The sequence below is a fragment of the Clavelina lepadiformis genome, chromosome 7 (assembly GCF_947623445.1).
Source record: "Clavelina lepadiformis chromosome 7, kaClaLepa1.1, whole genome shotgun sequence".
Taxonomy (NCBI): Eukaryota; Metazoa; Chordata; class Ascidiacea; order Aplousobranchia; family Clavelinidae; genus Clavelina; species Clavelina lepadiformis.
This window is the reverse complement of record NC_135246.1, coordinates 18,830,834-18,853,387: the sequence shown is the minus strand read 5'-3', so window position 1 is coordinate 18,853,387 and position 22,554 is coordinate 18,830,834. Positions and strand designations below refer to the sequence as shown.

At 38.0% G+C, this 22,554-nt stretch overlaps 4 protein-coding genes across 5 annotated transcripts; 3 read left to right on the top strand and 1 right to left on the bottom strand.

The window, feature by feature from the left end:
• The first annotated feature begins 1,643 nt into the window (after positions 1-1,643).
• On the top strand, positions 1,644-2,704 carry LOC143464941 (cyclin-dependent kinase 2-interacting protein-like). Its single transcript, XM_076963006.1, has one exon. It carries the CDS (start codon positions 1,823-1,825, stop codon positions 2,501-2,503), a length of 681 nt encoding a protein of 226 aa, XP_076819121.1. The 5' UTR covers positions 1,644-1,822; the 3' UTR covers positions 2,504-2,704.
• A 29-nt stretch (positions 2,705-2,733) lies between these two features.
• On the top strand, positions 2,734-6,065 carry LOC143464940 (uncharacterized). The gene is made up of 7 exons (XM_076963005.1): positions 2,734-2,921; positions 3,265-3,469; positions 3,541-3,644; positions 3,909-4,082; positions 4,279-4,328; positions 4,665-4,899; positions 5,007-6,065. The coding sequence occupies exons 1-7, from the start codon at positions 2,736-2,738 to the stop codon at positions 5,157-5,159; spliced, it is 1,107 nt and encodes a 368-aa protein (XP_076819120.1). The 5' UTR covers positions 2,734-2,735; the 3' UTR covers positions 5,160-6,065.
• A 40-nt stretch (positions 6,066-6,105) lies between these two features.
• LOC143464939 (single-strand selective monofunctional uracil DNA glycosylase-like) lies at positions 6,106-10,597 on the bottom strand. Its single transcript, XM_076963004.1, has 9 exons — positions 10,207-10,597; positions 9,171-9,356; positions 8,879-9,055; positions 8,548-8,700; positions 8,112-8,224; positions 7,871-7,992; positions 7,485-7,623; positions 7,171-7,261; positions 6,106-6,920 (listed from the first exon to the last, which is right to left on the bottom strand). The coding sequence occupies exons 1-9, from the start codon at positions 10,399-10,401 to the stop codon at positions 6,840-6,842; spliced, it is 1,257 nt and encodes a 418-aa protein (XP_076819119.1). The 5' UTR covers positions 10,402-10,597; the 3' UTR covers positions 6,106-6,839.
• Positions 10,598-12,137: 1,540 nt separating this feature from the next.
• Positions 12,138-22,554, top strand: LOC143465014 (transcriptional repressor NF-X1-like). Of its 2 annotated transcripts, none has more exons than XM_076963129.1 (24): positions 12,138-12,305; positions 13,363-13,459; positions 13,755-13,883; positions 14,464-14,626; positions 14,887-15,007; positions 15,535-15,571; positions 15,881-16,012; positions 16,155-16,223; positions 16,317-16,478; positions 16,693-16,873; positions 17,158-17,369; positions 17,607-17,721; positions 17,933-18,122; positions 18,277-18,389; positions 18,732-18,858; positions 19,025-19,253; positions 19,380-19,560; positions 20,124-20,253; positions 20,527-20,678; positions 20,784-20,918; positions 21,286-21,409; positions 21,510-21,691; positions 21,809-21,911; positions 22,020-22,554. In XM_076963129.1, exons 1-24 carry the CDS (start codon positions 12,237-12,239, stop codon positions 22,275-22,277), a joined length of 3,411 nt encoding a protein of 1,136 aa, XP_076819244.1. In that variant the 5' UTR covers positions 12,138-12,236; the 3' UTR covers positions 22,278-22,554. The 2 variants fall into 2 exon arrangements, with proteins under 2 accessions (XP_076819244.1, XP_076819243.1); XM_076963128.1 differs by having other exon boundaries at positions 15,532-15,571.

The following is a 22,554-nucleotide window of genomic DNA, read 5'->3' as shown; positions in this document are numbered from 1 at the left end:
ATATCGCTATCGATAGCCTATCTATACATCTAATCCATTCTAATGATTCAACAGTCGCACAAGGCGAAATTCATAAGAGAGGAGTTTAAATAGGCTTTTTTCCGCTGTTGCACTTAGAAACGATGTAGCCTATATTTTCGAGACCACAATAAGCTAATGAGGCAACGTGAAATGTTAACAGATAAAATAGGAATGCTTTTTGGCGCCGTCACGTTTTGAACACTACCACCCTACCAGAAACGCTTTAAAACTTCGTCTGTTTAATAGCCTAAATGAAACTTTCATGTACGGTAGCGGTAGGAAACCTGATTTCCTTTCCTTGTTTTCACGCAGTAAATCGAGTAAGCATTCGGGATTGTGTTCATGACTTGAGCAAATAGTAAAGGTAGCCAAGTAGCCAACTGTACAATGAAAAACAAGAGAACAGATGATATATCTAATCTAAGTTATAGTTTCGTATGACATTATTAAAAACTGAAGACATAGATTTTACCTTTGCAACCTACTTTTTTCAACCTAACTGACATTATGAATCTAAATCATTGTCGAGTTTAAGCCGTTCAAAAAAACTTTCATCAGTCCGAAGATAAAGATTATGATATCAAACCATATTTACCTATACTTTTACAAAGCGACACTGTTCTTAGCTATAAATATAAGATGTTTGTACCTAACATCGTAGTGTGTGACTTACAGGGATTTCCCCAAATTGTGAACCTGGCATGCTGAATGTGAATACTAGTGCAGAAGAAAGGACAGTGATTGTGCATTTCTGCACTAGACCAGTATGAAGTATATAGTTAAGAAAAAAATGGAGCACTGGAAGGTCAATATACACACGATGCTGAAATTTGCGCCACGCCAGCATAATAGTTATAACACGGAATATACCGGTATGGCAAAACGGCAACGCATCATACAAACTTTCCCCTGTTTCCAGTAGAATGATACGTCTGTATGAAACAACATCATCAAAACATCAAATGCCTAAATGGATCAGAAAAGTTAACAATACAATAGGTTACTTTGTTAGTTAACCTCTAGCTGATTCAGCAGACCTCCTGGTTTTACTAGGCACCATAGACATTCCATATGACTTGCTAACCTTAGTCACATAACTAACCTAGCTTATGATTAATTTTATTCTTCTATTAACTTTTAAACTTTAGATAGTCCGAAAGTGGTTGTCTGACAATTAGGTGCTTGGATTCATATTTTTTTATTTTTAATACTGTAATATCCAATCAAACTTCAATTTTTGAAGGTGATGAGTGGAACAAATGCTTTAAGAAGCAAAGTGTTGGTGGCATTTAAAGATTTACACAAAGCTCGTTTACAGACATTTCGTGGTGACAAGAAGGCACTGGATGCCGGTCGGTTGGAGATTAACCAAAACTTTCGAAAAAACAAGGATATCACGGACCCTGTTAAAATTGAAGAGCTCATCACTGTTGCCCAAGATTCTGCAAACATTTTGAGAAAGAATGTACTTCAACTTGAACAAATAGAGGAAAATAAATTTCGTGCAAACATTACAAAAGACACTTCCTTCATTGACAATACAATGTACAAAGATGTTCCTGAAGAAGAATTGTTAAAACATAAGAAAAACAAACGAACCAAGTGCAGACCTGAGAAAGATTAAAGTAGTTGATTATTACAGTCTGTGTTCCTGTTTTTTTTAATTTATGTTTATGGCTTTCCTGATGTCTAAGAATATGGTTGTCACTCTTTGATATATTTTACTTTAGATTTCATGAAATACTCTTTGATTTCTATAGTTTAGCAACTTGATGTGAACTGATAATATTTATGACATAAAATGAGCTCAAGTGAAAAACACAAGAAATTCTCAAGCTCAAGTCTTCACTCACAAGGAGAACTCACTGGGATACCGAGGATAATTAAAGACGCCATTGCTGACATAAACAACCTTATATTAAAATGGAAGAAATTTAATAACTCTGGGTTCAGTGCCTTATCCGAAGTTTCCAATATTAAGCTATCCCTGTTTGTTTTAAACACAACTAACGATGATCAAAGCGATAAAGATAAGCCTCGTTATTCAAATGAGTTGGAAGAAGCTTGTAAGAAACTTGTATCTTCATTTTCTGAATTGGAAAAGATTTCAATCAAACTGGAAATGATTTCTCTAAAGCTTCATAAACTTTCATCTCTAGATGTGAGCAATTCCGATGACAGTGATGTATCCAAATGTGAAGATGCTGTTTTTAGAACGTGGCATATTTCACAATTTGCAGACAATGCTGCTGAAATTTCGAACATGTACAAAAAAGAGCTTTTGTGCAAGCGTTGTATTGTTGAAAATGCCGCTCATGTTGACCTCATAAAAGACGAAGATGACGTCACTTTGCTCAGTGAGAAGTGCCGTGATATATTAACTACATATTCATCGTGTTGGCTGTATCAACCGTTTATTAAAGAGTGCATTGAAACCTTGCATTTGGAAGGAATGCTTTTTGAAAGTGGACATATTTCCTAGTCTTTGCAAACTAAATTTATCACATCTTACATGATACCATTCTGATTCTTAATAGTATTTCATTAATAGTAAATTGCATTTAATGGAATCAGACATGGCATTGGAATTAAAATACAGAAATAATGATATTGTTTGGCTCACCCTATGCTAGTGGAATGTACTTGTGCTTCACTTAACATTTTCGCTGTATTTTACTACCAGTGGATCATTACCTTAGTAAATCTTCAGAATAATGTTACTGGACCTAAAAGTGAACGTGTTATGGTGTGCTACCATCAAGCACAAATTCAATGCAGTAGCTCATGGCAAAGTTTTCAAAAGTCCATCTGATTTAATTGTCACAGTTGGAGAAGACAGAATCATTAGGGTCTACAAAGCTCCTGAGAATGATCGGGTTGATCAGCATCTGGTGCTAGAGGTAAAAAACTCTCCATGTCAGTTTGTATGTCGTATAAAGTGTCAACGTATGTGTTTTCGGCCTTGATGTGTGAATATGACATTGTAGCAGAAGGCACTTTTATAGGGTGCCAATAAATCCCGAACAATTTGTGGAAATGTAGGTTATTAACTACGTTGACTGTACATAACAATTCAGATTGATTAGTTGTACAGAGTCACAATATGAATAGACATCCCTTTATTGGTCAAGCCACTTGCTTTTGGAATGAAGTAAATATGTTGACATTAGATACATTTATTCCACTGAACCTGTACAAATATAATATATTAAATCATAAAAATAAAACTTCTTTTTATTTAAGCCTCAAAGATGCCTGGAAACTAAGTGTGGGCCGGCAACCAACGTTTTACTTAAAGACGTCACCCGGTTGTGTCCATGTGACATGATAGTCTCCGACACTAGAGGTTCAGTCGTACTCTTTTGCGACGGCCAGATCCTCATTAGAAAATGTTCTATTTCTGGAAAAGCGTCTCGCGTTTCAGCATTAGAAGTCCAAGAAACTGCTTGTACGTTATTTTTCAGTCGCGTTGTGAGTTGGTCCGCCCACATAGGTTAACTTAATGTTTTATTTCTGCAGTGGGTCATGTCTGTGTGGTTGTTGGCTACGACGATGGAGTGGTCTCATGTTTCAACACCTTTTCACAGTTGTGGAAGATTCGTCTGCACGATGTTACCAAAGAAGTACAGTGAAGTTTTAACTTATTTCTTCTTCATGTAAAATTATGTTTAAGTGTGCAAAGTACTTCAGCTCGTCTTCAAAAAACATCGATACACGCCAGCCAACACCTTACCAACTTCATTTAAAGCGCACCTCTCCAGCATTTAGTCAAACGAGCTTTCCATCTGTTTGTTTATGTAGTTGCCTCAAACTATTTTACAAGTTTTTACTTTCCTAAATCTGCACGTCATTGTAACCATAAAAAGGCATAAGCTTGATTTGTGCAGACAACCCAAAAATCTGTTTCTGTCACGTCAATTTTGGCCGCTTCAATTGTATCTTCAACATCTGTTGGAACAGCAGAAGATTATCTTTTGGTCACAGATTCTCAAGGATACCTTCACATTTTGCAGGAGGAAAATGTCCTTAGGTCAATACATGTTGGAGCTGTTGTGACTACGGTAAATGATTTATATATTACTGCTGTATAATATACACCTGTCTGCACAAGTAGTTTTAGTAATACAAAATCACTGTGCATTGCTCCTAATCTCCTCCATTACTAATACGATTCATGCCATTGGATCTGTTGCACACACTACATTATGATGATTAATTATTTTCCTCTACGATATGAAATTTGATTTTCCATTGCAGATGTCAGCTGGTTGCTTTCTTCAAGCTGATGATAGTTCCAGCAGTAAGTCGTAAGTGTCCTCATTAGTTGCTACCAGAAGTGGGTGTACCACATCACTATAGTACCAAATTATTGCACCATGGTACTTTTTCAGTATAGTACAATAACAATACCAGTATCGTGGATTTTGGTTTTGGGAAATACGTTTTGACCTGGAATAATTTGTAGCGGTGTCATAATAGAGGCAAACATTGCACTTGCAGCAGAATCCGTTATACAAAAATTACCGGTACAGAGTAGTCAAGCACCGTTACCGACTGCCCACTTCTGGCCACTGCCAAGCGGTAATTACTTGCGTTTGACCACGGCAGGTCGCAGTAAGTTGATAATTTTTTCTACTTTTTAGCCTCACGCAGATTGCCCTGGGTTGCGCAGATGGTTCAATATGGATCAGTGTTGACTTCAACATTGATAAAAGTGCTCCATATGCACAAGTTGGTCATCCAATAACTCACTTGTGGAGATTGCGGACAAAAAGCAACTTTGTACAGTTCACCGCTACAAACACAGGCAATGATAATGTTGATTTGCTAGTCTGTGGAGGTCACTTTTCATGTTTAAAACTGCTGCAACATGGAAAGGTAATTTGTGACAACTGATCATAGTTGCATTGTATGCATTCTGCTAATGATTCCGACAAATCTTTGACAAAAATAAGAGGTTATCGCTGTACCATATCTTTTGCCAGGTTGTTCAGTCTTTCTCCCTTCCAAGTTGGCCTGTCTCTATTTGTGGTTTGATGGACTCGGAGGCTGAGGATTTTCCTAATCCACCATCTTGTGGTCACCTTTTGGTTGGTTGCCAAGACTCCACCCTACACTGCCTGTCTATCACAGGATAAGTCGTGAGGGGATGTTACTTGTACCAGATGCTTGGACGACTTCTTTGCTGATTTTGGAGAGTTCATGGATCTTTGCTGACAATTTGGCTGTATGATGTTACTGAGACCACCAAAAATCCTTGGAAGAATCGACGGCCATGCTTCAGTTATCCACTTAACTGTTACAGCTCTTGGGGACAGAAAATCTGTTATAATTGTTACCATCAGCGGAAAACATACAAAAGAATTCAAAGCAAAATGTTTGGCAATCCAGCGGTGGATCAACTATGACATGCTTTGCTAATAGGACAATTTTCCTCTACCTTCAAGAATAAATACAGTAGTTTTGCTGCAATTATAACATTGTGAATGAGACCTAACTATTTGCCTCTATGACAGCTAAAGGCTAAATTCCTGCCCTTAGACTGTACGCAATTACTTTGTAATTCAAATGTGGTGGACCAGGACACTAAAGCAACGTCTGCTTCAGATTATTATTATTTGTGGTTGGTTATGGCAAGTTACCACGCAAATCCCACAATAATTTACCTGTCATACGTAGAATATTAGTGTAATGTCACATACAACAAAAATGACACAATTCCATTTTTCAACAAACAAGCATTGGAGAGTGGGTGACATCGCAGACGTTAGCATAAACTGGAAGGCTTTGACAACACTATGTGATCGGTTCTCAAGAGGTGGTTGTAGAACATGATTAAACAAGCAGCAAAATCAGACCTTGATTTTGAAAGATTGCGCTCATGTGAAGTTTTATGTATTTCTAAAACATTGCATTTTGCCTGAGAGTGGTGATCGTGCAAAAAACAGGGCAATATTACAGATATTGTTTATCGCTAATTCATTTGACTTTTTGTGCTTGCAGTATATTTAAGTTTTGTAATAAACGCACAAACCTGGTTGTAAGTGATCAGTTGTACATGGCTCGTATGAAATATATAACTAGAACAATGCAACATTATATTGTACTCCACATGCTATAAAATGCAAATATTAACGCTTCAACCCCAATGGGGCTATTATGATCTAGTGGGTTTACATGACAGCTCCAAGCCGATTTCCAAAGAAGAACACAACGAGGTAAAAATTTCCATATTATAAACGTCCTATAAACATAACTGTACACCTTACTGTACCAGTCTCAATGTCATAAATAGACGAACACAGTAATTACTGAATGTAGCTACTTAGCGCAGTGCAAGACTTTTGAAAACACAAAATAGTCTAACAAATGGCACCTTTATGTGAAAGTTTGAGGTATTGGTGAACAGGAGAAACAACTGCAGAAAAACTGGCAAAATAATTTATGCACCAATCGCCTGCACTTTGCTGGCACCTTAAAACACAAACAAGAGGTTATAAAAAAACATGTGGAACTTAGGTCATGTGTCAAGAAATACAAGTTTTTCATATCTTCAAGGTGAGTGGACACATACAAGAGAAGTCAACCTTCTAACATACAGTGGGAAGCTGGAACTTATGTTTGCAAGGTGTGACTGCAAAACAAAATGACAGGAAATTTTGCAAAAACACTGGGCAAAGTTGACAACTATTTCGATGGGACCAGCATGCAAAAACATACATAAAAAAGAGGAAACAAATTCAAGCATGATATTACAAAACGAGGCAGTTTACGGTTTGGAAAAATATCGCTCAAAGAAGAAAGTTTTACTGCATTGTTCATCCGGGATGCTGCAAGTAATGCATTATTCCCATTTCACGCAATTGTCTCGTCACCACCTCTTCCCAGCCAGTGTTTGCCTTTAAAATAGATACAAAATTACCGGTTTGAAACGTATGAGATGATGCAAAAACCCACAAAGTGTCGTTTATCGATTCCTTGTGTGCATGTGCTTCAATTTGGGGACACAAAAGTGTTGAAAACAAGCTGACCCTACTTTTGGTCAAATGTGGACGCGAGATCGATGCTTTTTTTTTCAACTTAGGAATGGAACCACGAGTCTGCTCCTTTTTAATAGACTGATTGCCTAGCTCTGCTTTTAGTACAAACCTGAGGTGATGCGGGAGATGGATGAAGTATCCGCTCGACACGAATACTGGCAGATGACGCATCACCAGATGTCTGGAGAACATGCTGTGCTCTGTATTTAAGAAGACATAAACGCTTTATTTAACAACCTAAACGTTTTTATTGCGCAATTACCGACTAACTTGCCAAGATAGATAGCGCTATCACAACACAGAGATAATAGTTTACACGGCTGTGTTATGTACAATTGTACATGCACCAGACTTCAGAAAATAAAAACATGGCTAAATTTCCGAGTTAAAGTACTTTAGACGCCTGTTATGCAATTACCGCACCTTTCAGCAGCATATTTGCCGATGGCGACCACAACCTGACACCGTAAGACACGTATGCATTGCAGCAGAGCGACATCGCACATATCTTCCAACGCATGTCGGTCTGAAGCTGGTAACGCTGCTGGGATTATGTTTTTACCTGACAAGGGACGAAGCTTTAAAGGGAAACGCCTCAGCAATTAATGTTCGAACGGACAGCCACTGAAGTGTCCAACAACACTGACACTTACAAGTAAAATGATAGAAATAAAACGACACAATTTAGCAGGATGTACATGCCAGTAATGAGTGAGCCAAAATCCTGGTAAGATGCACTGAAACTTAAACATGAAATGTCTCCCATCTAGCCACTTTCATGCTGTCAATAACATTTGTTATTTTCGTACCTGTCTTGGTCATAAACACCAATGGACAATAATTGTGAACAAAACAGTTCTGGAAAAAAATTTCAGGGCTACCGCTTGTCTTTGCTATGAAGCCCCAAAATCTTGCCCCGCTGACTTCGCTTCTGTAACCACAAACAGTGATTGGTTGAAAATTAAGCACTAGTAACACAACGTTACAACTGGTGCTACAACGTTCCACAAAAATAATTGAATGGTAACGGTGTTTTTTTAAAGAGCATACTTGGAGCAATTTAATCCATAAATTGGTCGTTTAGAATTTTCGTTGGCAGGGGGGTGGACTTGGCCGCTTATCTTCAACCACTCACGGACATATCGCGTATCACCGAACGGAACCTATTTAATACAATTTGACATTTAATCACAGGTTATGATTTCACTGTAGTTAGATTTTAGTTTAAGCAAACTTTTTCCACCACGTCCTATTAAAATCCAAGTCTTGGAGTGTCTTTTATTATTATTAATTTATTACTACAAAATCAAAACACAAGAACGGAGTAGATGCAAACACTTGAATTGCTTTGTAACTTATTTCATTTAAGTGCTTACCTATGCTTTGGCGCTAAACTTTTTTCGTCACCTTACAGCTATGTACTTCCCCTTCTCAACATTACTCAAAGCTTTACATTGACTTTTCAAGTTGAATAAATTTGACTTACCCCATTCTGTGCCATTCCAAATGGTCCAGGGTTCATTCCAAGGAAGAGAACGGTTTTCGTCCCACAGTATTTGCTGACATAATGAGCGTGCGGATCTGATGCATACTCCAAGGGATTGTAGATGGAAGTCACCCTCTCACAAAACTTTAAACACTAAATACATCAGATGAAGCGAAATTAAAATAATATCAGCGATGCACTTGTTATTGGACAGTAATTAACTTTTACTTTGCAGGACTAGACAGAAATAAAATATTAATGTTATACAACTCAACTGCTAAACGTTTCTAATTTATGTACATTTTTTATTCATCAAATGCTATCACATCACCTTGAGTTGAGCACATAACTTTGCTTCGATCCAAAGAAATGCGAGGACAAGTTGAGAGTTGAAGTTCTCCTCTTCGATATCGTTCCCCAGTATCACCTGTTCCTGCTGGGAATCAAGCTCCTGATGCTGACTCAAGATCTGTTGCTCCTGACTCGTAAATGATGATGAAGTATTATCCTATACAGAAATAAATGAGATTAAATAGATGTCAATCAATCATTTATAGTTTTTTTCATAAATAGTGCAAAAACATAAAACTGTGGTCTTAGACAATGAAACAACATGGTGTTACAGTTGACATGTTCTGCTGCATCAGACGATTGACTTGCACGGAGGCAGAGAACAACTGATTAGGCAATTGTGTAGCTGGCAGTACATCCAATTCAGACGTGGCAGCTTGCTGCTGGGTGGCAATTAGGGTTCCTGGCAAGTTGTTATTGTACAGATTGTAAGCTGATGCAAAAGCCATCGATGAACCCTAAAACACACTTCACTTAACAAACAGTTACTGTAAATATATAACATGACAACAATGCTTTCTAAGCAAAGGCTTCATTCTTTTTGGGCTTACAAGGTGCTTTTACAATGGTCAATTCCAAATGAATTTAAAGAAGCTGCTATATACCAATTATGTTAAATTTGCTTATTTGTAATTATTTTTGTACTGAGTTTGTAGATCACACAGTCCTTGTTTCATAGTGGAAAGCATGGAAACTGACGAGATTTTTAAAGACTGTGCTTGCTGCACCGAAAATTTTCACAATTACCTAACGAAAACGGAGCCCACAGGCTCTATATTTTGCCTAGCAGACCGCAAAATGCACCTGTTGCACCCAGTGCACATTAATCTCAGCAGTGCTGCACCCAGTCACCTCAATTTTGGCCGTACTGTACCCCTAATGTCTTGTTGATAAGTGCCATGCTTTCCACTCTGCTCCATGTTAGGAACAGGTGGTTAGTTAAGGAAATTGGCAAAAAGTGGGTCTAGGATACAAAGACATCCTGTGGGCTGGTGGTTGTGCACTAGTATACTAGACCCCAAAAAGTTAAATAGGATTTTATAGAAGGTAGGTACAAGTTAGGTTAACTCTGATACAGTAAGTCAGGGTTAGTGCAGAAGTGTGTACCTAATGACGTCAGTTTGTATGGAGGGGATCTAGTATACAAATGCATCAAAAATGGCTGTGTCCTTTAGCACTAGACTAGACCCGATTTTTTCTGGTAAAACAGCGACAGTCTAACTTACAATGATAGGTCTATTATCATCTATAGCAACAAGTTTCAGGCAGCCTAATACAAAATAAAAAAGCGACCAAACATTTTCACACCTGCTTATTGTCTTTCCATCTCGGTTCATCATTGAAATAATCCTGGGGTATTCCTGCTTCTGTTTGTTTGCTGTAAGCCTGATCAACAGTTGATGTTGTCTGACTGATATTTGAAAACGAGGAGAAGTTAAACCCAGGCCCAAGGTGTTGCTGAATTGCCTGCTTTTCTATGGCTCCATTAAAATAACCGTCCATTGTCAGCCGTGTGGAATCCAGACTTTATGGCTCAAGCACGAATCTGACCACCACAAAATTCGCCAGTTTATAAACTAGCCTTTTACAGTTTCTTTCTTTATTTATATAGACTACATTTCTGCAATAATGGTATTTAAACTTAATTGGGTAAACTCAGATTCCCGTCTGAAAACCGGATTTTTAAAAAACTTCTATCAACCATGTTATGTGCCAAACCTGCAGGCAGTAGCCATCGGTAGACTACCGGTAGGTGGCGACGATTTGACGCTGTTTTTTTTGAAAAAAAATGCTTCTTGGCGTTACTTCCGGGGTTTGTTTTCGGCTCGGTGGCGCACTGCTTACAGCGCTGGGCTCGCAATACTGCCTATGTTTGTTATCTAATGACACTACCGTTGTAAAGTTCTTGGGTCTAGGGCAAGACATCAGCGACGCTTTCTCCTGTTCAGTGGTACAGGTGAACAGTTCTAAATTCGGGCCATACAAAATACAAAAACAATTAAAAAATATGTGACGATCGGAATTTGCAATTTACTAATTGTGATTTAGCACATAGTGCAGTGTGTATGGTGCCGCGTACGCACTATTTTCGTGACTCATGTTTTTGTGAGCTTAAAGTGTAAAGCAGTGTGCTTGCTCGATCAGTGCTTATTGACATACCATGTAATTTTGTTTTATTGTCACTTCATAACAAATGTAACGACCAATCGGTTCCTTTAAATGCTCTGGGTTCGCTAAGTTCCTAGAATTCTCCGGGTTCCCTGAGATCCCTAGGTTTTCAGGGCCTTCCCTGATTTCCGTGAAACAAGGAGCTTTAAACGTTTAAGTTAAGGGTGCAATTGTTTATCCTTAATTGCAAGAAACTTAAGGAAATATAAGAAATGTCATGAAACCTAAGATTAGCCAATGAAACCAAGCGAACTCAGGGTAAACTTAATGAACCCGGAAAACTCAGCGAACCCAATGGACACAGAGAACACAGATAATCCAGAGAATAGTGGATATAATGAAAGTGTCCATGGGCAGTTCTTGGATGCTTTCATCATATCCACTTATAAAGCATATCCTAAAACAGTCCATGGACATTTTTTCCAATATCCACTATTTAAGCCTATCCCAAAACAGTACATGGACGCTTTCCTCATATCCGCTATTTAAGCTTATCCTAGAATCGTCGATGGACGCTCATGCAAAAATCGTCCGTTTTCAAGTGTCCATGGTCGTCGGTCGATCTCGAAACCTCTGCTTTAAACTTATCCGAAAACCCGCCCATGGACGCTTTGTTGTAAAACAACTGATTAATTAGTTGTTGAAGCCTATTTCAACAACCGTCCATGGACGATTAAGCAAGAACGTCGGTTTTGCGTAAAACCGTCCATGGACAATTCGCGGATTGCGTCGTGTCCAGCTTTTACCCGGTGCCGCCAGACTAAATGACTAGTAGACTTAATCGGCCTAGTATTCTTAGGCTAATGGTGTGTCAAGTAGTGTCTTTTTTTAGAGACCGTTCTTTTTCCACTGAAAAACGGGTATGTTATTCTGTCATTTTAGCCTACTGGTCTCTGATCAGTGGAAAGTGTGGCACCTACACGCACGATATTCATCATCATGCCGATTTGTAATTAACCAAGAAAAACCGTTTGTTTAAACTTCAATTTATAATAGATAAACAAACAATTAAGGCGTTTTTGCACGCCATTACGTTAAAATTTGCGTGTTTCCAATCCAACTTCCAATCATTCTGTTTTTCAAACAGCAGAAAAACATCTATAGCAAGTTAATTGTGAGTGTGTCAAGCATTGTGCTTCTGGTATCTTCTTCTTTTCAATGTGTGGGTAATGAGTCTACGCCCTTCATTTTATGGAGGTTTTCCTGGACCACCTGAGCAACAGCAGCAAAATGAACCGGTATAAGATGCAGTATTATGTATATTGTAGGCCCAAGATATTATATATATATATGTATATATATTAAATTGTTAACTTACTCTACAGTTTAGTTATTTCATTCATTAAAAAAATTGTCATAATTCTGTAAAGTATGTAGTGATATTCAGCAAGTCGGGTGCTAAAGATTCACAAGGAAATGTAATAAGTGCACGATAGGTTTTGCTAAAGGATCAAACTTTCTTGAAATAAGCTCTTTATTTATATAAATAAATTAGTTTTTATTGTATGATATTGTTTATTTTTCGCCATTAATTGTGCAGAGCGAAAGTTTGGTTTGCTAACCGTTATCGTTGTAGCACAATAAAACACATACTCACAAACAATTAACAAATTTTTGTCATTTTAAAACTTTTAATATTGACTGGGTAATACTTGGCATTTAGTTGGTCACTTTGGCTGTTTTTTTTTACATAATGTAGAAATATTTTTCTAAAATGTTGAAACTAAATACTCTTTTTGATTGATATATACGGTATTTGGTATGGTATCATAATCTTTATCTTTAGACTGAGGAAAGTCTTTGCACAACTTAAACTCAACGATGATTCCTTATCGTTCGAGCCTCGGTTACAGAGCTGGCTTTTGTGCAAGTTGTGAATTTAGAACTGTTGACCAGGACCACTGAATAAATGCAAGCGTTGTCAATACCTTGCCCAAGAGTATTACAGCGGTAGTGCTACTAAGAATCGAATTCGAGCCGCATTTTTGCAAACCTAGTGCTCATATCCTTTGTATAATGAGCTAAAGCAATAGGTAAAACTAGAATTAACTAGTGTTGTGTCGAGCAAAGCTCACACACATGAAAGTTGGGGGTTTACATATCAAGCACTGTTCAAGACTTGAACTTGAACTTGAACTTCAAGTATCAGACTATGTCAATATATCAATGTTTTAAGTTAATAGGCTTTGAGTCATGCCAGTTATTATCTTTTGTTTTAATGGCAGTTAGTCTGAACTGGTTAACGTACTTGTTATTATAATATTGTTGCAAATTAAAACCATTTTATCAACTAAGTTTCAGAGAAATCAAGGCCAAGAACGTGTTTATCCTTCTCAAGCGTTCCGTCCGCCTCGACAAGATGTAGCTTATTTTTCCGACCCAAGTGGTCCAGGTTGAGACTAATGCTTCCATTTATAATTTTATGTCTTGTGTTTATATGTTCAGTTTAAACACTGCAAGCAAGTTTTAAATGTGCTAATAATTAAAGTTCAAATGTCACGATTTCAATCATTTAACTGTTGGTGTGTTGTTGCACGACTGGTAACTTTAATTTAACACACCAGTTACATAAAACATGTACAATAGCACAGTTTCTTTAAAAAAGTAAGATTGTTTGAAGTTGCAAAATGTCAATTCTTATGGATAAATCAGAACTATTGTCCTACTGATCACTATTTTCTTTCCAGGATTTAACTCTTCCCTCGCTGCTCCTCATTTCAATGGAAATCGTTTTTTATCACCTGATTTGTATTATACTCAATATAATTATTATCCAAACCACCCAGAATATGCATTTGCAGCTGGCTACCACCCAGGTAAAATTGACGTGTGAAATAATGTGGATGAAATAAATTGCTGCACTGCAGGTCTGTATAGCAAGGATCAGCAAATAGTGGATAGTGACCCAAGTTTGGTCCGCGAGAACATTGTTACATTTTTTACAGCTTGATTACATTACAACTTGATCTGTTATCATTAAACTACAGTTGTTTTCTGTAATGCTTACTGATGTAATTATAACTCCACTGTCCATGGAAAACTTTTGTATATTAGAGATAAATCCTTGGCAAAAACAGATCAGATAAATCTCCAATTTTTCAATGTTGTTTGCGAACCCTATAGGTTATTATACTCTGGGATTATTTTTGTGGGTTGCATAAAAAGTACCTGTAATTTCCGACCCTGTTACTGTATGTAGAACCGGCATGTATTTTTTTGACAATATAATCCTTAGTCAAAGTTTTCATGGAAAATATAACATCGTTATGAAGTGCGATTATTATGGGTATAAATCATCAATCAGATCTTGAAAGTTTCACTTATTCATCTCAGTTTTTAATGTATTATACAACTTATATATATATGCTATGAAGTAATTATCTTTTAATAATACAGGGCAACAGATTGAACAATATTCAGTTACTATGGCGCAATCTCCTGTTGACCCAAGTGGCAGCTATTATGTGAATGAAACTAACCTACCTGCCAGTGTAAATAGTCGTGATAATTATGCAAACAAACCAACAAGTGACGCTACAGCACCCACAATGTCTGCAGGGTAAAAAGGTTGAATAGTACATTAACTTTGTCGTATGCAACTTATACTGTTCAGCACTTGCTTTTATGATGTGTAATCAGTACAGCAACAATCGGCATCAAGTAAAAAGAGTTCTCAGGCAACGATAACTTGCAGCTAACTTAGTGCTAATGAGTAATGATGATCTGCATTCTGATATAGTTTCTGTCATTTGCATTTTGGTGGTAGGTTGGTAGCACTGAGTTGTCACAAAGATATTGACAGACTTTTTATTTTTTCAGAAAATCTCGTCGTTTCAGTCGTCAACGTAACATCAAAGAAGCAAGCTCTCCTGGAACGAGTGGAGAAATATGTTCCCAAAATCTTGAGAAAGAAAGTAATCAGCATACAAGCAAACAAAATGTAAGCATATCACCAAACTCTACTAAGAGAGAGAGAGAGAGAGCTATAAACTATGCCACCTTAAAAATGTATATTTTGCATTGGCAAAGTCTATGTTTATAAACACACATAAACATTTATATACATTATACTGTAAGTATGATGCATACCATATGTTTGTACAGTACCACATTTTCATGATTTTAGCTAATTTAGACATCATGTCTAACTTAAAGCAATTATGTATCTTAACTTACTATGTTTATCCTTAAAACAACTTCGCCATTTTAACTGTTTACCAAATGTTGTGCAATATAATATTTGTTTTGGTCTAGCAGGACTGAGTTAAGTCAGGCATGATTTTCAGGATTTCCTGGCAATATGAATACAGCCAGGCTGTTAATGTAACTGCAGAGTTTTGGTCAAAGAGATCCCATTAGCAAGTTATAACCTTTCAAAATTTTTTCTTTTAACCTTTTCAAAATTAACTTTAAATGGAAAAGCATAATTTTTGTTAAATTTGTCTCAATTTGTTTTTCATTTAGAAGAAGGCACCAATACGATTCAGTCACCAGAGACAAAACGGTGGGTCAAGTAATGATAACTAAAATTAAAAATAAGTTTTAAAAATTCTCTTTGTATCATAATTGTCTTCCTGTTCGTTGAGTGACTTTTGGGTACTTCCAAGTCCACATGAACATATTATATTAGGTTGGTTTTCTGCCTTTCATGTGATTTGATAGTGATCGGAAATTTGTTACTGAATGTTTAAACTTAGATGGCCACCTTGCAACCTGTAAAAACCTTCCTAGATCTGTGACCGGATAATAATAATAATTATATTGCAATATAATCTCTGTTTTTTTCAGTGAGTGACCTCCACTTATTTTGCAGACACTAACGTGACTGCGGTCTCGGAAAAGAAATCTGAATCCCATCAAAAAAGAAAATCAGAAAAGGAAAACAGAGGTACCAAGGAAACTGGAAAATCTGCTTCAAAAGCGAAAGATACAAATTCCAACAAAGGTACCCTCATCACGTGTTAGTTGTTATATTTCTTGTACCAGTGACCTATATCACTTGAAATTCTTTTTTATTCTTGTGCAATGGCGCTGTTTGGGTTTTGTGGTATGAATTATTGGTGATGATTATATGTGTTGCCAAACAGGTAACGTCTCAAAACCCAAGAAGAATTCGTCAAATATGCGGTTTCCAGCCGATGAAAGAAACCAAGCCAGTATGTGGCTGTTTAAATTGGTGTCATGTTCACATAGAGCTTACACTTGTTTAGTTTAACTTAAACATTTTTAACCTCGTTTTGCAAATCCAGGTGTTCTGTTGGACCAACTGTCAGATGGTACGTACGAGTGTATGGTTTGTTGCGATCGTGTCAGACAACAACACGCTGTGTGGAACTGTACAAAGTGTTACAACTTATTCCATATGGGTTGTATTAAGAAATGGGCAAGGTCACCGGCAGCTAAAGTTGAAGGTATAACAGCTTTTTTTAATCGAAAAGAATTAGTCTCTCTTTCTCATTTATGTTCGTCAGCATATGCTCTACTTGGACTTTAAATCCTTTGTTTAGTGAAGTTCTGACTTTCTGAAGCTATTGCGTGAAGGTCTTTGGTTTTTTTGGTTATTGACATTGGATTTATTTCAAAATAATGTGTGGGTTGAAAAATATTGTTAACTTTATTATGTAGAATCCGGTTGGAGGTGTCCAGGCTGCCAGAATGTCACCAAGAATGTGCCAACTTCTTACTACTGCTTTTGTGGAAAAGTTCGAGAACCTGAGTGGAACCGTGGCGAAATTCCGCACTCTTGTGGCGATGCGTGCGGGCGTGCACGACGGGACAACCCTGACTGCACTCATCCTTGCAATATGTGAGTTTGAGAGACGCATGGTTGTAATGTGCACTTTGTTTGAGATTTACTGCCATGCTGTGATATACTGCATTGGCTATATAAACTTTATATTACTTTATTAAGAAATATCCAAATACTTTTTTAAAAGGTTAAATGTTACTAATAAAAGATAGTAAAACTTTAAACCTGTGAGCGATATATGATACTAAATTTGAAAAATTTATCTTCACCAACGTTGTCAATCGTTTTGTTTTATTGCCACCAAGAATTGATTGAAATATCTAAACAAATTTCTCACTAAGATTGTGCCATCCTGGCCCGTGCCCACAATGCCCGGCGATGGTGAACAAGCGCTGCAGGTGCGGCAGGAGCTCCTCCAGAGTCCGATGCAGTCGTCAGAGCGGCTACATGTGTAATGAGCCGTGCAGAAAGTTGAAAAACTGCAGACTCCATAGTTGCGACGTCATCTGCCACTCTGGCTTATGTCAAGATTGTGATGTCACAGTAGTTCAAGGTAAGCAAAGTATCGGTTCGATTTCTTGACATGCCAAATGCGGTTTAAAATGCAAATGTATAACACAGCTTAATTTTTTCTCAACAATGCAATATGTTTAACCATTCTTCATTGATTTCAATGCTTCATCAAAGTTAGTCTTATTAAAAGATGAAAACATTTCACTCATGTTAAGAGTAAAACAAGTGATTGATTTTGAGCCAAAATCAGTTGTTGAGGCGAAACGTTTATTTTCAGAATGTTTTTGCGGTAAGCACACAAGAGATGTGAAATGTGGATCAACTGAACACAGAGCGGTTTCCCCGAATAAGATGAGCAAAGGATGCTATTCATGCGCGGAAGTCTGTGGAAAGTATGTCAAAAGTTTCTTCACATATGTTATTTAAATGGGGGAATAATAATTTCTTACTGAACCATTACCGGCAGCGTAATTGTTCTATGTTAACTGTTAAACAATTGCATATCACGAACTGCTATCCACCTTTCGAATTCCAATTACATCTGAAAGGTTTCCTTAAACACGGACTATCTTCACAAATAATTAATCAATTCATGCGGTTCAGGGCATTGAGTTGTGGAAACCACACTTGCGAAGAATCTTGTCATGCTGGCCCCTGTGCAAGCTGTCCTCTTCAACCATCTGCTGTCACTCTGTGCCCGTGCACGCAGACCAAATTGTCGGAGATCAAACACGAAGATGGATCTCCTGTGATAAGAGAAAAATGCACAGATCCAATCCCAACTTGTGGAAAAGTTTGTTAGAATTTCGTGTTTTGTGCTTGTGGATTTTTAAGCAGAACATTTAGATCATGCTTTGCGATCGAGACCACTATTATTCAAGATTCTGAAAGACATACTGCTTGTTTGCAAGGAATATAAAATAAAAGATATCATGATTTATTTTCAGGTGTGCCAGAAACCATTGGAGTGCGGCGGTGAAGAGATCCATGTGTGCAAAATGCTTTGTCACACAGGAAAGTGTCTGCCCTGTCCGGATGGGGAAAGCACAGTGACATGCAGGTAACGTTCTACATCAAGAGGCCTGCCCTCTGGAGTTTTTGTTATGATTTTAAGTTATGTCGTACAAGTGTGTTATTAAAACAATTATTTGTTTATCGAATTCCTTGGTTAAATACGCGTTCTTCACTATTTTTGATTTTCAGTTAGCTAGTTTTTATGATGCTGTATATTTTTTTATTAGCTTTTTAAATCAGAACGCTGCATTTAATGTTTTTCTTTTACCATTTTCGTTCAGTTATTCTTCTTACAAAAAGTTTTATGGCCCCCATCCTCCATATAATGTATGATGTAAATATGGCTGTAAATCATGTAAATCTGCAAGTCATTAGTTATTTCGCTCAGGTGTAGGAAGTCTGAGAAAGACGTGGACTGCGCAGACTATATGAAAATGAAGGGATATATCTGTGATAGAAGATGCAACAAGAAAAGGAAATGTGGTCGCCATAAATGTGGACAAACATGCTGCTTGGTAAGATCTTATTGATAACTTAAAAGAACTTTAACAGAATTACTGTTTTAGTTAACCTTGTTGTAAATTTGGCTGCATCTTGTTTCGACTTATTTCATGGTTGAATGATCTTGTTCAGCTACTTGTGTCATTTTCTGGAATTTGCTCACGACCTACTTACTAACAGGACAATGAACACGCCTGTAGCCAGATTTGCGGCCGTAAGTTGACTTGTGGCATTCACCGCTGTGACGACCTTTGCCATCGGGGCGCGTGCCACACTTGCTACAACGTCAGCTTCGACGAACTGAGGTGTTACTGCGGAGAACAAGTGATTTTTCCACCGATTCCCTGCGGAACAAGACCGCCTGAATGCTCCAACGAGTGTACCCGCATGCACGCCTGCACTCATCCTAGTAAGATGTAGTTGTGTTTTAGATATGGAGCTATGCTGACATGGAATTTATACTATTGTATTCAGTTATTTATGTTTGTATATTTTTGTGTACAACTGCAACTGATCCTACATAATTTCCTGGCAGTCCGACACACTTGTCACACCGATGAAAATTGTCCGCCTTGTGTTGAACTTGTCAAGAAGAAGTGCAACTGCGGGCGTGTGATGCGAGGAAACATCATGTGTCACATTGACAACGTCTCGTGCGGGGCACCATGTAGAAAAGTTCTGCCTTGTGGACACAAATGTCTTAAACCGTGCCACAAGTGAGTGTAAAAAGGTTGTATGTGGTGGTACGTTAAATTAGATGACAGTTTCGATAGTGCAGAGATTTTAAAATTGGTTTCTTGGATTTTGGCCACTTCAAAGCCGCAATGGCGCTCAATAATTTGTTTTAATTGACTCACTATCATTTTTCTTGCATTACTATGTTTTCTTCTTTCTGGTAACGATAGAGTAGAGTAGAGCATTATGCTGGAATTTTGTCTTTGCCACCAAAGACACTGGAAGCTTGTTAGCTAAATTTGCTTAAGTGAAATATAGAAATAAATAGGTCAATCTAGTCCCATTTGTCCACCTGCAGTACCTGTGTACTGACAAGCAGTTACTGTACCAACATTGCATCATAATCCAAAGTAATCTAATGAGTCATTTCAACTTCCATTACAGTCGTCATTTGTTATCTGTTCATTTTAAATGGATTAAAAGCTGATTGAAAATTATTCTGGTTGCTCCGTGTTCTTGTTGTCAAAATTCACGTACAACCGGTGATATTGCTTTTTACTTATCAACTTTTCAAAACGTCACAATGTTCATTATGATATCACAGAGAAGCTTGCACCAATCCCGCCGAGCCATGCAAGCAGCCGTGCAGCATCATGCGTGTGGAATGCATCCATCCATGCGCCAACTCGTGTCACCACGGCGAGAGTTGCCCTGTCACTCCGTGCAAGGCCATGGTTAGTACGATGACCTTTTACTTTAGGGTCCTTGTTTGTCGTCTTTTAGTTTTAAGCGTTTTAAAACGATCGAAAGAAGTGTATGAACGAGTTTCAGGCACTTCATTTAACACGTGTTTAAACCCTTCTTTGGTATAGGGAACTCTATTTAAACTTTCGGGAGTAATTACACAATCTTTCTAATAACGAACCGAATAAGAGTTTCAAGGCTACAGACAAACCATGAAACCATGAGTAAAGTAGATCTTATCGTCTTCTGTCTGTTTCATGCAGGTCACCTTGAGATGTCCGTGCGGACATCGAGAGGAACAAGTGGTATGCTTCGACGGTGGCGCTGCCATCCAAAGCGTCAACTCGGCTGTCTGCGCTGCGAAGGAGTCGATCGACATCGGGAAGCTCCTGAGACCAGGAGGTGCAACCGTGAGGTCAGTATTATAAGGTTCTTGGCTTCTATTTTCACAGCTGCTAGCTTGCCTAAAGTTAAGCAGCAACTGGATACCATGTAAATGACTATGAGTTACGTTGCAAAGGACTCTGCATTGCAACGAAGAATGCGCTCTGATTGAAAGAAACCGACGGTTTGCCGAAGCTTTGCAACTCAAAGATGTTGATTACGCATCTGAAACCAAACAGCAATATTCTGATTTCTTAATGCACGTGGCAAAGTAAGTGCAGTTGTGGTTTATATGGATCTTTTTCGGTAGTAATTTGCTATAATCCCCCTCTCTTATTCGCCAGCGATACTTTGAAGGGATCTTTGTTTTAATGCCAAATCTGGGAAACTTCTAGAACATACTATAAAATTCTGAATAAGGAAATTACTGCAAGCAATTAAAAATTTTTGGTGTTGTCGTCTGAAAACTACCTCAAACTGTTATTATTAAACTATTAGCATTATTAAACGCGAGATAAAATATTGAAGTAATTTAAAAATTTGCATTCTCTGTTATATAAGTGCGGTTGGGTTTGATGGGTTATTGATCGCATAAATTGCTATTTGGAATTTTAACATCATTTTGCGTACTTTTTCAGAACCGAGAGCGCATTCATTCGTACTGTTGAGAGAGATCTTATCAATCTTGTTGAAAGTGTCCAGTGGCTCAGTTCATCTAAACAATCGCATCCATTTCCTATTATGAAGAGGGAGAAAAGACAGGTTAGTTCTCATGAGCGCCACGTAGCTTTCGCACTCATCCGGTCTATATTGCAACATCATGATCATTAGCAAGAATTAAAATTGATGACGTTAAACGCAGGTCGTGCATGAGCTTGCTGAGGCGTTCAAGTGCAAGTCAGAGAGCCAGGACGACGAACCAAGTCGCAACGTTGTTGTCACGGCAACAAAGGGCGTCAGCAAACAGCCCTCCCCGTTGCTTAGCGACGTGGTTTTAGAGAAGTCAACTGTGGAAAGAAGTTTCTCGCCTGCGAGACCTACCGGGTATTTTGAGATGTTGTGCAAGTGGTTGTGTTGACTATTGCTTTACCCATAGCACTATTTTCGAAAACGTTTACAGTGTTTTTGTTATCTAATACGTTGTTTTAATACGTCACAAAGGCGACTTCTGAGTTCCATGAAGTTGGTATCTTACAGCTCTGTCGAGACATCTAGCGGAAATCCTGAAACGAATAAAATATTGCCACTAGCCCGCAATATACCGGTAAATTGCTTTAGTCACGGATTGAAATTAGCCTAAGTAATGCAACATTAGTTGGTTTTAATCTATCTCATAATTACGTATAGTACTTGGACGTTTCTTGTGTTTCAGTCTTCGACTTCCAGAAGCGTCTACAAACAACCGCAAAGTGGCAGCAGAGATCCGGAACAGAGACCGTCCCAACATCGCTACGAAGCCCCAACGGCCAGCAGCGGCGCTAGGGAGTCGACCTCGCGGTACATCCCACCTCAGTCGCGGGGTACCGGACCGACAACGAGTGCCCCAACGTCGCGAAAAGTCGCCCAGGAAAAGCCAAAATTGTGTAAATCAGAAGAAAGCCACATTGATTATTTCGACATGACTGACTGAATGCTGCTGGAGATAAAACAGTGATGCTGTAGAGTGATTTTGTTGGTGTTGGAGCATTGCGTAAAGTAGCTTGATCGTTTTAATTGAGGTTGTATCATTCGCTGTATATCACTTAATTATATTATTCAATCTGTATCTCATGTAATGTGCCGGCCATAGAGTGGTGTTTTTATTCTGCGTGGGTGATTTGGCTTTTGTGATTCTATGTATGAGAAATTAACTCGATAGCTGAAGATTGAAATAAAATTAACATCCAGCGCAAGTATGCGTTGCCGAC

What these genes read in the sequence shown, in the direction of transcription:
- LOC143464941 (XM_076963006.1), top strand. Translation starts at nt 1,823, where the DNA reads ATGAGCTCAAGTGAAAAACACAAGAAATTCTCAAGCTCAAGTCTTCAC.
- LOC143464939 (XM_076963004.1), bottom strand. Translation starts at nt 10,401, where the DNA reads ATGGACGGTTATTTTAATGGAGCCATAGAAAAGCAGGCAATTCAGCAA. An exon ending in TGCAGCAGAACATGTCAACT is followed by an intron (nt 9,056 to 9,170) that starts GTAACACCATGT and finishes ATTTCTGTATAG; the next exon opens with GATAATACTTCATCATCATT. An exon ending in GGCAAATATGCTGCTGAAAG is followed by an intron (nt 7,262 to 7,484) that starts GTGCGGTAATTG and finishes TCTTAAATACAG; the next exon opens with AGCACAGCATGTTCTCCAGA.
- LOC143465014 (XM_076963128.1), top strand. Translation starts at nt 12,237, where the DNA reads ATGAGTCTACGCCCTTCATTTTATGGAGGTTTTCCTGGACCACCTGAG. An exon ending in CAGTCACCAGAGACAAAACG is followed by an intron (nt 15,572 to 15,880) that starts GTGGGTCAAGTA and finishes CTTATTTTGCAG; the next exon opens with ACACTAACGTGACTGCGGTC. An exon ending in TCACTCCGTGCAAGGCCATG is followed by an intron (nt 20,254 to 20,526) that starts GTTAGTACGATG and finishes TGTTTCATGCAG; the next exon opens with GTCACCTTGAGATGTCCGTG.
- LOC143464940 (XM_076963005.1), top strand. Translation starts at nt 2,736, where the DNA reads ATGTTACTGGACCTAAAAGTGAACGTGTTATGGTGTGCTACCATCAAG. An exon ending in ATCAGCATCTGGTGCTAGAG is followed by an intron (nt 2,922 to 3,264) that starts GTAAAAAACTCT and finishes TTTTTATTTAAG; the next exon opens with CCTCAAAGATGCCTGGAAAC. An exon ending in AACTGCTGCAACATGGAAAG is followed by an intron (nt 4,900 to 5,006) that starts GTAATTTGTGAC and finishes ATCTTTTGCCAG; the next exon opens with GTTGTTCAGTCTTTCTCCCT.